This window comes from Tiliqua scincoides, chromosome 8, assembly GCF_035046505.1.
Source record: "Tiliqua scincoides isolate rTilSci1 chromosome 8, rTilSci1.hap2, whole genome shotgun sequence".
Lineage (NCBI taxonomy): Eukaryota > Metazoa > Chordata > Lepidosauria > Squamata > Scincidae > Tiliqua > Tiliqua scincoides.
The window spans coordinates 49,039,014-49,054,479 of NC_089828.1; the positions used below are offsets into that span (position 1 = coordinate 49,039,014).

Consider the following 15,466-nt stretch of genomic DNA (forward strand, 5'->3'; position numbering starts at 1 on the left):
GTCAAAGGAACGGTCACAGCAAGGCCATTAATCTGCTTTGGCTTCTTCTGTTTCCCATCAAGTCATCTTATGCTGCCCATTTTCAGACCCATGAAGGCTAGAAGTTAATTTTAATTTAAAGTTGTAACTGCAATAACCACAGAGTGGATGTGGCATGGGCTATATGTAACCCTCCCATATTCAACATTAAAATCCAAATGATAGCCCCGTCTTCAATACATGTAGAAGAAAAAATCCATTCATAAACACGGCTTACTCCACTTTCATATGTTTGGGATTCAGATGCTAACCACATGTTGTTTTCACTGAAGACCTACATTGAAGACCAACTTAATCTGTTTTTTACTCTTTACTCCCATAAATCCATCTAATGATGGTATTTTCTTCTGCTATTTAAGCTGCTTTCCACAGCTGGTAGCCAGCCAACCAGCCCATTCATAGTAGCACATCAGTGAACCACTGTTTATAAAGACTTCAATCAAATCACCATCTATTTAGTAGTTGAAGAAAGTGTCACAGTCGTTTAAGGAGATTTATACTGACCAGCTTCTTCAAGCAAAACCCTATAAATCAGGATAATATTTCAAGTCACACTGGAATCTGTTTTGCTACAGGAGCTGAAAAGAATTCTGGTATCAATAATTATGACACGGTGCCAAGGGCTTCTGTCACAAAGCCCCATTACAGAAGAAAGTTTCCTGTTTCATATGCAAAGAGAATCTAAAGTGTTAGAATGAGGTTTCCCTAACACAGAGAACCATGCTGAACATCAGGCTCCCAAGTCCTTTATCTGTGCATTTTAAAAACACTCAACACCACACTCCACAGCTACAGAAAGTCAAACAAATGGTTCTATTTCCAATTACCAATTTAAAAAGGCTGCAATATTTGCGTCCTGGGGTTTCCCACAATACAATTTTCACCAAATTGAGCACCATTCCCCACTGCCCCCCCATCGCCTTTTCCTGCTGCCTCCTACGACAGCCAAACTGCAAGAGCTAGCAGGGCTGGAAACAGAGTGACTAAGAAGGAATTTTCAGCCTGATGTCAGACACCTCTCCTACACAAGACTGCCCGCTGCATACAACCATAGATGCTGGTACCTTAATGCCAGCTCAAAATTCTTCACGTATTGAAATTCAAATGAGTGCAGGGGTGGAATGCAGAGCTCTGCAAAAAAAAGTTTTTAAAAAATCCTTTCCAAATGAACAATTGCTCTCTGGTCCAGAAAGGGATCCGCCTCTGTTTTGAATTACCCTGTGTTGCTTCTTGTATCCAAAAGGAAGGCAAGACCTCCTCCTCCACTGCTTAAGCTGCATGCTAAAGACAGATTAAAAATCCCACCAAGCCCCCATTAGCACCAGGAAGGGCTCCCAGCAAACAAAGCCCCCTGTTCAGGAACTGAGCAATCCCCTTTTCAAATTCCTGCCACCTCTTTCTGTGATGTTAGCAGTTTAAACCAAAATGGGTGATGGGTAAGTTTTTCAAAAGCAATCCAAAAAATCCATGGCTAAATTCAAACTCCCAAGGTGCACATCTGGCCTTCTACACGCTGGACTGGGCACTGCTACTATTAAAATGTTTAGATACACACATACTTTTCTTTTACAGAGTCTGACCACTGATCCATCAAGCCCAGTGTTGTCTTTTGACTTCAAACATCTCCTCAAGATCTCAGACAGGGTTTTTCCAACCCTGCAATGTATGATACTTTCAACTGAAGGTGCCCAAGAATAGCATGGGGTGGAGGTGGATGCAGGTACAACTGCACTTTTAAAACTTGTGGTTAGCAAGATTCAAGGTATGTGGCATTAAAGAGTAAGTCAATCCAAAGGTTCTCTCTGTACAGACAATCCCAGCCCCCGCTCGCTTTGCTATGTTGAACATGGCTAAGCAAGACTCCAGCCTGCAAGAGAACTGGGCCCCTAATGCTTTGATGGGAACTGACTAGTATTGCCTTTCAAGGCCTCTTTCACCACAAGTCAAAGTAGCCTCCAGTTACCTTCTTCTGGACCTGCCAAAATACCATCAGACAGCACAGCCTGCAGTTCTCCAGCTTCAGTGTTGTTTTCCAAGTCAACCGACTCTGCTGCTTCCACACAGCATCTATTCAAATTGGGTCTAAGAAGCAGAGAAAAGAGATTGTTACGAAGCACTGAAGGACTGTTCTTCATTCTGTAGCTCAGTGCCAAATTAGGACTGCCAAAAAGTATCAACATCCATTATTTAAGTCTCATTTAAGATCCATGGTTGTTAAACTTAATTTGAAGACATGTGGACGGCAACTACATGGGGAGTGCTGTGCTTCACAGTGCTATCTGCCCTTTCTGAAGACCCACCTGTCACATTCCCCTGACTACTCTCCTTCACTGCTCCATGCCAATGTTTGCAAAAGTTTAAAACAAGCCAGACAGTTCCCAAAAGCAAGCAAAGCTGCACAGTTTTTGACTTGCAAATTAACACTTCTACCTAAAACAGAATTTATGTTTCAGATGCCAGAAGAAGAGCCATAGAAAAAGCAACCATCTCTAGCTTGGTTCCAATAGCAGATGAGGAACTTTTTACTTTAATATAAAATTCTCAGTTAAAACCAGCAACTCACTCCAAACATACATTTCACCTCAATTCATGGCATGGGTAATTTGCAGAGATCAATATAAAAACAGTACTCTGGGGGGGGTAGGATGTTTTCTCTCCACTGTGAAGTATGGACTTACCAGGAAAAGTCCTGTGCTTCTCTCTCACAGTGGTGAAGGGCACCCTTGGATGGAATCTTCAAAAACTACTCCTCCAATCCAGGAGGACAGAACTGTTACCTCAGTCCTGTACCAACTGCTAAAGAACCTGTTTGCCAAATATCCTATAATGGTGCATTTGTGCTGCTGCTGAGAAAGATGCACCAAGCAGAAAACTCAAGCAACGAGACCTCATTGGCCAGGGAATGCATACCTTAATCCAGCTTGCTAGTGTGGGACTGTTCCAAATTGGGTGGATGAAAGGAAACAGAAAGTCTAAACACCTAAAGGTTTTGGTTCAGCATAGTCAGGAGAGATTTGTTCGAGCTTCCACCGTGCGTTGAGGTCTACTCCAGGCAAGGAACCAGATTCTGCAACAGGACTGTCTAAGGCTGTAATAATTTCTTCTCCATTTGCCCTCAAGCCTCTTAGTGGGACAAAAGAAATGAAAAGGCTGAGAAAGTGATCTATTAGGCTTCCAGGCATTTCTTAAGGGAAGAAGGGATAACCTTCTTATCCATGATAAGAACTGCCTCTAATAGAGCATTCTCCTATGAAAGGGAGAAGTCAAATTCGCCCAGGATTGAGAATCTACCTGCTAATTCTTTATCCATAGTGTATGTATAATGGTCACATTAGAAACTATGGCCCATGCAGCATACGCCACCTGATCTGATCTCCAATGGTTTTGGTCAAAAACAGGAGCAGCCTTACCTCAACTGGCAGACTCTACTCTAGTCACTATATTGACAACCTCACCCTCCTGAGTTTCCACCAAAGTGTGTTCTGCAAGTGTGGACTAAAATGGGCCCTGGAGCGGGCAAGGGGGGTACCTGATGTTCCTGACTTGAGTATGAGGCCAGATAGGATGCTGCCTTGACAAAAGCTTGCTTTTACTCCCTTATCAAGACACATGAGAGGAAGCTTTTGCTTTTCTCTTAGAGTACTTGATGAGCAGCTTCCATAGAAGCTGAACAAGATCTCCTTGTGAAGGCCGGATCAGACTTGTCTTTGAAGGGTGAAATTTCCGGATTCTACTTGGCTTGTCCTTAAAGGCAGCTTTAGGACTGATGAGCCATCTAACTATCTTCTCTCTCTCATTCACACTTTTGGATTCAGTATTAAATGCAACAGGTGAAAAAACCTATCACAGTTCTGTGACTCTACGGCAAGGCAGTCACTAAACTGGTAACAGTCACTCTTTCCCTGGCTCTTAAGTACAACTAATTTGCATAGCCCTGCCTATCTGGAGCAAGTAGAAACTAGGAACCCACCTCCACTGTGAGAAGAATGCAGGTTGCCTGAATTTGATATTTTTAGATGTGCTAAAAAAATTAACAAGATTTTAGTTTAGATTTTAAATTTTAGTATCAGTTTCTCACACAGTGAAGCTTTGTGCATACCTAAAAATGAAAGAAAAGGAGGACAACAGGAAAATGGGATGAACATTTCTCCCTGAGGAGCAGCCTCCCACAGCAAACAGGTGAAACTAAAAATGCACCTTCTCCCTGAAACCACAAACTGATTAATAACGCATTGTGGACTTACCCCAGAGCAGTTACTTTCCTCGCCTGGTCCACAGGAATTGTGCCATTTGAACCAGAAGCACCCACATCACAATCAGGGACTTCACACTGCCTATCTCCAGGCTTAGCCAATGCCTCTGAAGCACTACCATTTGTCAAGGGCCTGGGAGAGCCATGCCTGCTGCTGGACTTTGAGTTTCCTATGCAACCTATAGAAAGGTAAGGCAGGTCTGTCATGTGATCACCCTAGCTGTAGTGACAGATTTCTGTTAAAGTAATCAATTAACAGAGAGGGAAATTTTTGAAAACTTTCAACTCAGTGGATAGTAACTGCTATGTATAGAAGTAGACTACCTCACTATCAGAGACCTTTATAAACATATACAAGTTACATCACCCACTAATAGTTGTAGGGCTACCAGTTGCCCTGTTTATACCTTCAGAAGAAACCTGGCAGTCTCCCTTGGAACGAAGATTTCCATCCCCACAGTTCATTGCTCTTCGCAGAGACAAGCTGCCTGCTGCCCCAGCTCGGCCAGTTTTGGGCGGATGGCTTTTCTTATTTGTGGCTGTAAAGAACAATTCCCACAACCTTAATATAATCAGCTTTTCTTTTTAAAGAAACACAGAAATCCTTCCTATTTTGACAAGAAAGGCAGGTCACTATCACATCAAAAGAATCCCTGACCATGACCACAGCACTTGGGTCTTTCCCCAAGGAAAGGATTGTCCATCTCTAAGAGAGATGTAGGATGCTTCCTTTTAGAAAAACTTTCTAAAGTTGTGGACAAGACCCAAGTGCTCAGGTCATGGTCAGAGATTCTTTCCTCACTGTTGCTTAAAGTGATGCTATTCTTGAAGTTGTTCAATACTTAAGCCCAGTCCTTTACATCTACCTTCCATACTGATTAAACTCATTATTCCAATTCTGATGTGTATAAGAGATCAAGGTGAGACTATGTCCAGAAATCCTTGCATTAATTAAGGAATTATTTTGCATAATTCAATGAATTATTTTAACACTAGATCTGCCTAACATAGTCCACCAAGCTGAACATAGTCTATTAGCAGCTTTATAAACCTGATGAACTCTTCAACTTACACAGGCTGCAAGAGACTTGGCTCAGGCCTGTTTAGCTTCAATAATATGGGTGTATCATGGGCACTCAGCCTATGTCTCAGCACCCTCTGCAGCAAAAATCTTTCATTTTATTATTATTATTGCATCAGACTCTTTTGCATCAGTTATTTTGCATCAGACTCTTATCTACTTGCTTTTAAGCCCTCTGTGTTTCTTACCTGCCAGCCCAATGTTTTAATTATGACACGTTGTGATCCTCTGCATTTCCTCACTATTTTGGCTTGCTTATTCAATCTTTTTAATAAACCTGTTCTTATTGTTTAGTGCCTGCTTGGTCTCAGTTCCTCAGTGGGTTGCCACACTCTCACAGGATGTTCAGCCCTCCTACCATTTGTTTTGTTTTTTATGCAAGCGGGAATTCCCCAATTTGGAAGTTACTTTACAGATCAGGGAAGTAGGTTCCAAGATAGCTAACCTCCAGTTGGCTCCTTTGCCTTGGTGACAGCAACAGAGTCCTAACAAAATCCTCAGATATCCCAACGCATGGCAGCGGGAGAAAAGCAAAGAGTCGCAGGCCTGTTGCTAACTAGTAGGTTTTGTACCCATTCTGCCCTCTGCTCATGTTCCCCATGTATGACCTCTTCCAACACACCCTCAAATGCTGGAATTCTTAGAATCCCATTCTACAAATTCAAGAGAGTTTAAACATAAGCAAGATGTGCCTCCAAGAGCAATCAATAAGCAATGTTCTGGTACAAGCCGATTAATCTTCAAGATGCAGATAAGATCAATTTCAAAATTTGATTAGCAAACTGCCTGGGCTTCCAAGCCAGTCTCATAATATGCTGGTATTGGTAGCTTATTTGAGTTTATGAAACTCTGAGTGATGTGCCTGGAAAGGCTACTACTGCCTCTGCACAGAAAATGTAACACTGTTCAACAGAAGCAGAACTTCATACTACTAGTTCTGTCAGCATATTATCTGTGAAGGAGTCACATCCACGTCTAGGCTATTAAAAGGCTGCATGCTTCTATTCTCAGACAGCTAGACACGGTTCCCATTCTGCAGAAATGACAGTTAAGTCCACCCCCACTTACAATTCCGTAGGTAGCAGCTAGACAGAGACGATTTTGTCAGCAGCTCCCTCCCAAGTTCTTGCAACTTGCTGTAGCTCTCACTTCCACAAGCAGCCAAGGCTCCTTGGTCAGCAGGGAAGTAAGCAGCCTGTCCATCGGAAGATGAGTTGCTGCTCCGGACCTCAGACAGCTGGTTCTTCACATCTGACATTTTACTGCGGACTTCAGCCATCTGACTTTTCAATCTTTTCAGCATCTTCAAGTCTGGTGGAACACGCCACATGGCCTGATGCCTCCGCTGGTCCCTCTCTTTCAGAGAATAGGATGCTTGACACAGAGGAAATTGTCAGAATGTAAAGTGCCCTCGTAATGCAAAGGAACCACCTGACTGGACCTTAGGGTGGGGCCCTTTCTGCTCTGCAATTACTTGCTTTCTCTAGGCAAAAATGGCAGTTTTGAAACAGAATATGCACTAAATCTCATAATTCACAGGTCCTGTTACTTCATTCAGAGTTCATTTCCCACCTGTTCCCAATGGCCTACACCACATATGACAGTAACTGCAAAACCAGCATAAACCATAAAATAAACTTCTGCTGTACAGCAGAAGTCACACAACAAGCCCACAAAGCAGCACAGGCCGAAGAACCAGCTTTGCTAAACTATGCACTCAGAAACCTGCTGTCTGGATGGAGCTGCCATCTCAGACCTTATAACCCCTCTTCACTTCATGCTTTCCTCCCTCCCTTGTTTTCCATCACTCTAGTCCTTGACAGAATATCTGGAGATCTGCAGAAGCCCAAGTACAGTGGGACAAGAACTACGTAATGCAAGAGTAAATGTACATCTTCTGAGCAAAAACTTGACTCAAAGCTTGAATTGGGAGCACTAAATTACTTTAACCCCAGTGAAAAATTACAGTGGATTTTTGTTATTGGCATAATACTGTATGGCAGCAGGGTAAGTATTCATTTATGAACAATTTGAGGGCCAAAAGCTGCTACCAAGGGAAATAAAATGATCCCCCCCCCCCCCCAAAAAAGTAAAACGTCAGTCTGGCAGCCAAATGTATGGCAATATTCTCTCTACCAAACAGCGAAGGATGACAGATTGAGGAGCAAGAGTTTGAAAAATCTAGCCCCCTAGTTTGGTTCAGCTCTATTTACATTCTTTACCTTCTAAATATCCTGGATTACAACCTGCATCAAGGGAGAACTAAACTGCACTTAATTTATCAATAGCAGTTCCTACTGCATTCCAATAACAAACCATTCCTGTTGGGTCTCCTCCCCATCCACCCACAGGATCAGGACACAAGAACTATAGAACACAGTAAGTGGTGACTACAGTCAGTCTCCCAGTTGGTTTTTAAAGATCTCTGCCCACAGACCCTCTGTCAGTATGTTTTTCCTTGAGAATCTGAGCACTGTAGCAGGCATCAATTATCTTCCTATCAATCATAGTAAGCCTACTTATTTTGATAGAATCAAAATCACCAAGTTCTTGCTCAAACATTCTATTCTTATCTTTAGAGATAATACAAGTGCCACTGTTATGGAAAGAAAGAAGTATGCGCATGAACCAGATGGATTATCATTTTCTCTTCTGCCCTATTAAGTCAGCAAAATGGTTGTTTCAAAGTGACCTGAAACAAGATATGTGGCTCCAGGCCAATTAGCCCCAAACAAAAATGCTAGCCCTGCCAACTCTGCTTATGAGGTTTGATTTAATTTACCGATTCTTTGCTAACAAGAGGAAAATCTGACCTTCAGTGGTCTGCAGCAACAGAAGGATGTGTACAAGTTAAGCCACCTTTCTCCAGTACACATCTGGTTAAGGTTAGGGCACATTTAGCATTAAACCATGAACCAAATACAGATATAGTTGGCTGGTCTTTGCCCACAGAGGATGCCTGCCTTTTCCAGAGTTAAAACTGCACCTCCTGCCTCTCAGGTTTGCCAGTGTTTGTGGTGGATGACTATGTGCTTCAACAGCATACAGGAGAAGCATCAGGACCAACTGATAAACAAATAGAGCACTGTAATGTATTAGGGGCATGCTACACCAGACAAAAACCATGTTGCTTAGCAGTTCAACAGTCGATGCTACATCCCAGAGTGAGCATCCACTCTTATTTGGCAAATACATAGTTATTGTCCATTTGAGTTTTAAGTAATCATAACATTTGTTTCTTGCATCTATTTGAATCTGCTTATTTATTTATGGTCTGTCCTTGCACCAGATGGAATCTGAATTCACTCACTCTCTTAGAAAGCAGTTTAGCACATAAGTCAACACAGCTCTAAAGGGGGCCGTTTTCAACCGTCACTGTGGGCAGGACAGCATTTCAGAACTGAGACTTGGGAGAGTTCTCAGCAGATTGAGACCCCCAGTCTGGAATACAATCAAAATGAAATTGCAGGGCATTTATTGGGGTTACTTTTTGTGTCTCTCTCACTACAAGAGTCGGAACTTTGATTGATTAATCAGTCTGGCAGTTGATTTAAATCAAAACTGTTTGCTTATTGAGACTTGGGCCTGTGTATTCAGTATGCATACCAATTTAGCAGTTTATAGCAAGAGTGTTAAAACCAGTGAACTGGTCAGAGATATCTGTACTTGTCAGGCACTGTCTCATGTGGTCAGAAACACCAGGGCATGTAAATAAGAGTTGCCACTTTCCTGCCTAAATTGTGCCCCTAACTCCAGATCTAGGCAGAACTAGAATCTGACTTATACATCTTAGACCAGTGAGGAATATCTCCTAGGAATATCTGACATAGGACAGGATCACATGCCTTGGAGACATCCATCCACAAGGATAATTTTTGCCTCTTCTCTATTTCTTCTAGGTTGCGGAGCATTTGCACCCCTCTTCCTGCCCCCAGACACTCCAACAAGACTGAACACTTCGTATTGCTTCTCTCCACTACGCACAAATTACTAGGACCTTAATAGTTATATGCTCCTTTCTTCCATGGGGACCTGAACCAACCAGCACATCACTAACATGAACAAGTCATACTGTTGGATTAAGCTCAACTCTCCTAGAGCCCACTTCTTATCCCACACACACCCTCTTTTTCAATTTCAGGGTCTGGGACAAAGGGTCTTTGTTTGGAAAAGATTTATAAACCAAGGACCTGACCTACTACTCCATAGCTTTAGGAGACAATTTCAAGTCATTCCAAAAGAATGATTTTCTAGTACATCCCGTTGCCTTACTTTAAAAGCAATTCTGTATACAGCACATTTATTGAAAGGAGTCACTTAACAAAGATCTATTATGAAGTCACTTCACTGGTGTTTGTTATCAGCCCAGGAACTTCCACCTTAACTCTAAATATATCGATAGGCCTTAATCCCACACAATGTCAATGGCATTTACTTCCACATAAATGGGTTCAAGATGGCAATACTTTCTTAAACCTGAGAGTTGTGAATTAAGAACCACTACCAAGATAATGCAATTTCTTAAGGGAGTATCACGAGTTGAGAAATAATGAAACAGAACACATTGCAATGTCTCCTCAGCCAAAAAGAAGCATCTCTAGATCCACCCACTCACCTCTGTTCTGCAGAAGTGAAGCAGGAGGACGAGGCTGTAGGCCCCACAAATTCTCCATTCCATTTCTGTCTTTCAGGTCCAGCAAGTGGATCAAGATCAAGGGGTCTATGTCAAGTAAACTGCTACTGGCAGAAGAGCCCAGCGCACACCCACCCCGCCTTGACATACGGCTACTTGCTGAAGGGTAGCCATGGCTCCCACCTGGAAGAAGACAATGATGACAACTTACTAGTTATACTAACACAGTGTGAGAGAAAGTCAATGTATAAAGACATTAAACTTTGAGTGTTCGTGGCACTTCACATATCAGAAATCCTTACACACTGGCCAGTATTCTTATTCCTACCCTATACAGCGGGAAGGCTACTCCTGAGAGAGAGCTTGCTTAAGGCCACCTAGTTGTCTGCTGTTCAAATCTTGCCTTGGTCAGGTTCACACTTGAACAACATACATCAAGGAAAAAATGCTACAGCAGGTGGTTTTGCAGTCCTTACCACAGTTCGAGAATGAACAATCACGAATTTAAATACAACAGTTTTCAATTGTCTTGCTTCCTCCTGATATTATAGGGTTCTTTTGTTGTCATTGTTTTTTACTTGCAGGGGATGTTTTTGTGTGGGAGATCATTAAAATTGTGACAAGTCCCAGTGGTTGCAAAGTCCATCCTGTCATCTCATTCCAGATCATGCACAGACTGTCTCCCTATTTGAAGCCCAATCTTAGACAGACAACAACATCCACTTAGGAGCTCTGCCAAAAGCAGGTGACTAAGAACAAGCAATTAACAGAATGGGTGATTCCTAAACTGAGTGGGTTAGACAGACACTACTGAGTAATTTTTCTAGACAAACACTAAAAAAAAAAATATGAAAGCTGGAGAACATATCTACTTTGTTCTGTAGACATCATACCCCCATCTCAGCTCCTGTAAAGGGGGTGGTATTAATCAGCTAAAATGTGAATTAATTTCCTGGCTCAGAAAGGTATTCTATCAGGGGTATAATTTACTTGTCGAGTGCCAGTGATTGCTATCAGAGCCACAATAGGGTTTAGACAGTTTCAAGAGAACTGTGAGACAACTCCATCAGCATTTTCCCCATAGGATAACTGACAGATCCTTGATACAATATTTTCTAACAGAACTTGCCAGCAATGGCATTTTACATGCCTACTTAAAGCAAACCTTCTGTGAATTTAGAAACTCCAGTGACATACAACAAAACTCCTTTCTGAATGACAGTTCTTATACAGCAAGGAATAATTCATTTGATTCCCCTCCACTTGATGCTTAAGAGTGTCAGGTATTCCATCCTTTCCTCACTCCAATAAGGAAGCTTGTGCAGCAAGAGCATGATATAAGAGAACGTACAATCTTCTGAGAGCAAGGTGATGAGATATTTGCTTGCTGGGCTCCTCAGTCGGGGGGGGGGGGCTCCTCCCATGTCATACTCACAGTACCCACTTGCTAGAAATCTAGATCATCCCTCTTCAACCACCTGAGAAGGATCCTGCTATCTGGCTTGAGGAGCCTTCCCTGTTGCCTCAGATTGGCTCTGAGGGGAGAGTGTTATACAGCATCCACTTCCTCCTCCTCGGATTACTGCCTCCTCCAATGGCTATGGAGACCTCAGACAGAGGTTTGCTGCTTTCCATCCTGCTGCCACTGCCTCAACCCTGCAGCCTTATTGACATGTGCAGCCCTGCCCCCTTTCCAGCCCAGAACCTGTCTCTCTAGTGTCCCTGTTGCCCCAGTAACCAGGAAGGCTGCTCTGAGAGCTTAAGTAGTTACAGAACTCAGCATAGCCCACTTACTGGCTAGAGTGCTCACAGTGGGGCTAGTGACTGTTTGGTAGCACTGTCTAGGTGACTCTGGCACAGAGCCCAAATGCTGCACATGAATGGTGGCAGATCTCCCATGGGGCTTGGTGATGCAGAAGATGGGGGGCAGCAACTCCACTCCAGCTACATCTACTTTAGAAACACACTATTTTAAAAAAGAAAAAAAACTGGAAAATGCTAGTATTCCACAGATGTGCTTTTTAAGCGTCTTAAAAAAACATCCAGTTGTAAGCCACCCGTGACTGTGAGCCAATGGGAAGTCTGCCCTACATTTCGATAATCTCTACACAGTACATGATGCAGCAGTTCCAAAAATAGAAAATCCTGCAGAATACTCAGCTCCCAGTTGCACCTGACAAGGCACTGGCAGCAAAGAGCAAGACTGGACTGCATACAGAGATGGAGTTTATGGAAAGTAGCCTTCTCTCATACCTGAGGCACCTGCCGTGGCAGAAGCTACTTCTTCCACAAGATCTCCTTCCTCCAATTCCATGCTGTTGCTGTATTCCACATCGTTCTCTCCAGACCTTATGAGCAAAAACATTTATCACAGCTCCTGTTTCATCAACACATTCTCCAGAGAGCAGCTACACAGATTCTAAATCATACTGGCTAGTTGCTTATCACAAGTATAAAATTGGCTATAGTTCACATATGCGCATCACTCAACTGCTAACTGGTCAGGGAATCATATTGTTAAATTCAAGGAGTGTTAAGAAAAGGCACATCGCTATTAAGTAGAAAACTGGCCTAGCAAGGAACATACTAGCTAGAATCTCTACCCTAATGCGCCAGTTCCTTTTCCCCCAGGAAAACGTTTTAAAATGTGTCATACATTTTTCCCTCTTCCCCAGCTGCGCAAGATACAGCTCACTCAGAGCTACCTCTTCATTCTGAGGCACAGAATAAATCCACCAAAAAAGCAGTCAGAGGAAATATGAAATGTTTAACTAGGGGGCTTGAACGGTGTTGGCAAATGGTTCAAGAACACATGATGAAGTTCTACCAATGAAGTTAAGCAGGTCTCTTGCCCTGCATGCTACCTGGATGGGAAACTGCTTGGGAACTATATATATAAGCTGCTTCTGGGAGAAAAAGGCAACTATTATATATTCAAAGTGATGCTGCTGCTGCTGCAATCATGCACACATGAGCCAGTAATCATGCCTGGATACAACCTATTTGATCTGTAACATTGCTCTTGAAGTCATTATTGCTTCATTCACTATTCATTTAAACCAGTGGTGCTCAAAACGTCACTCGCAATCTACCGGTCAATCCCGAGGCAAAATGAGTCGATCGCGGAGCCCTTAGTCTAGTCACTAGACTAAGGGCTCCGCGATAGACTCATTTTGCCTCGTGTTGAGTCACTAGACTCTAGTGACTAGACTAGAGTCTAGTCTATAGAGTCTATAGACTAGGGGCTCCTGGAGACTAGCGCTACTGCCCTCCTGCCCCTGCTGGGAGGGGGGGCGAGAGGAGGATGGCAGGCTGCGCTGCCCGTGATGAGGCGCCGCCCGGAACCTCGCGCCGGAACCTGCAGCGCACCTCGCAGAGCTCATGAGCTCGCCTGGCTCGGCATGCGCTCCGCTCCTCGCCTCCCTCCCCTCCCTCCCCTCGTCGAGAGGCGCACTGAGAAGATGGAGGGAGTTGCGGGCTGCTCCGCGGGGGGAGAGCCGTCGCTGCTCACCGTCAAGCATGAGCTCAGGAACGGTGAGCGTGTCAGCGCCTGAGGGGTCGCCTGTGTCTGTCGGGGGCTGAGGAGAGCAGCGAAGGGGAAGGAAGGTGGGAGGAGCACATGCGTGGTGGGGGCGAGGAGAGGAGCGGAGCGCGCTTGAGGACGGGGCAGTGCACGAGGAGCACCCTGAGAGGGTGGCGGGGAGGTTGGAGCAGGCAGGGAGATGGGGGGCAGAGAGAGAGTGTGAGAGTGTCCCCCTGGAGGAGCTGAGGCTGCGATCCTGTCCACGCTTGCCTGGGAGTGAGCTCCAGTGACTCTAATGGGACTTTTCTGAGTAAACCTGCATAGGATGGGGCTCTGGGGCTGCAGTCCTAGCCACACTTGCCTGGGAGTAAGCCCTAGTGACTATAAAGGGACTTTTGAGTAGACAGGCTTAGGATGGGGCTCTGAGGCTGCAGTCCTATCCACACTTGCCTGGGAGTAAGCCCCAGTGGCTATACTGACTTCTGAGTAGACAGGCATAGGATGTGGGGCTCCGAGGCTGCAGTCCTGTCCACACCTGTCAGGGAGTAAGCTCCATTGACTATAATGGGACCTTAGTAGACAGGCATCGGACCAGACTCTGAAGCAACATTGGTGCCTGTGAGGAACCTTGGGGCATCTCTTAAAGGGAGGGAGATGACCATGGGGGGGGCAGATGGAATGAGAAGCCATCTGGGCAACATGTAGACATTGTTGACAGAGGAATGGGTGGCCTCCAAGGCAGAGAGCAGACAGCCCAATCTTATCCACACTTTCCTGGGAGTAAGCCCCATTGACATTAATGGGACTTCTGAGTAGACATGAACTGTAAATTGACAGAACTGGAGGAGATTAGGAAGGTAAATGGGGCAGAAGCAGGTGGGAAATTCTGTTATGGCAAATGCTATTATTGTTAAAAAAAAAACAAAAAAAAACTGGTAGATCTCCGGGCCTTGCTGGGTTTCAAAGTAGCTCTCGAGCCAAAAAAGTGTGAGCACCTCTGATTTAAACCATTTCTGCCCAAAGTTGCATATAAGCAAGAGGGACCTAATGTGTACACCTGTGGGCTGGGCAAAAATGGGTTAAAGAAAATAACACACATCCAACACAACAATTAACATATGGATTAGCAGTAGCTACAGTGACAAAAAGCCAATTCATAGCCCATTCCTAGCAGATTTACTCAGAACTAAGACCCACTAAGTTAATTGAATTTACTCTCAAGAGTGTATAGGCTGGTAGGTTAGGAGCTGAAGCTTCATCAGAATTTGATTTGGGCTGTGAAGTGACACACCTTATTAATTCCACTAAGCATAATAATATTTACATCTGAACAAACATGCATAAAACCGTTAAGTCTAGTATCTCACTAGAAAAATGTTAGCCTTCACAGTCACATTGTATCTTCCAGAATAGCAAATGTTTTTATACAAGCCCAAATGGCAAGTGAACTGTGCCTACTTGACAAGCACACAGAGGCAGTTATTTTACTCCACTTGCAAATGGCATGCAATCCAGGCAGTTCACATACAGTGAAGGAGCTTTCATTCCAGTAGCCACTGACACCAAGGAGAGAAGAGAACGGAGGACATTTCCATAGTCACTTACATTGTCTCTTCATCTATATCATTCTCTTCTGTGTTGCTGGTGGCTGTTGAACTAGCAGAGGAGCTGCTGCCATCTAGATGGTTTGCCTCATCCTCCCCAGCAAGGTCAACATCCAGATCACCATCTGAGAGCTCATGCTGTATACAGAGTAAGAAAATAGGTGTCTAATGTACAGAGACCATAACGCTGCTTTGCAGCAAGTTAATAAGAAAAACTAAGAGAAAGCTTAGGAAACATAATATTCTGTAGATTTTTGATTGAGCAATGAAGCATGCAGAACTAATTCCTGAACAGGTGTACTGGGGGGAAATAATACTTACTATAGATCATTCC

The 15,466-nt window shown here is 43.8% G+C and overlaps 1 protein-coding gene across 2 annotated transcripts in view; it reads right to left on the minus strand.

Annotated features, from left to right (window-relative positions):
* TRIM37 (tripartite motif containing 37) overlaps positions 1–15,466 on the minus strand; it is a 52,449-nt gene that overhangs the window by 4,089 nt on the left and 32,894 nt on the right. For both annotated transcript variants that reach the window (XM_066635261.1, XM_066635260.1), the window contains exons 16-22: positions 15,134–15,270; positions 12,259–12,353; positions 9,988–10,188; positions 6,441–6,746; positions 4,699–4,830; positions 4,284–4,470; positions 2,003–2,121 (exon numbers count right to left, since the gene is read on the minus strand). In XM_066635261.1, the coding sequence (XP_066491358.1) occupies positions 2,003–2,121; positions 4,284–4,470; positions 4,699–4,830; positions 6,441–6,746; positions 9,988–10,188; positions 12,259–12,353; positions 15,134–15,270 (1,177 nt within the window). The remainder of the gene's footprint in view (positions 1–2,002; positions 2,122–4,283; positions 4,471–4,698; positions 4,831–6,440; positions 6,747–9,987; positions 10,189–12,258; positions 12,354–15,133; positions 15,271–15,466) is intronic.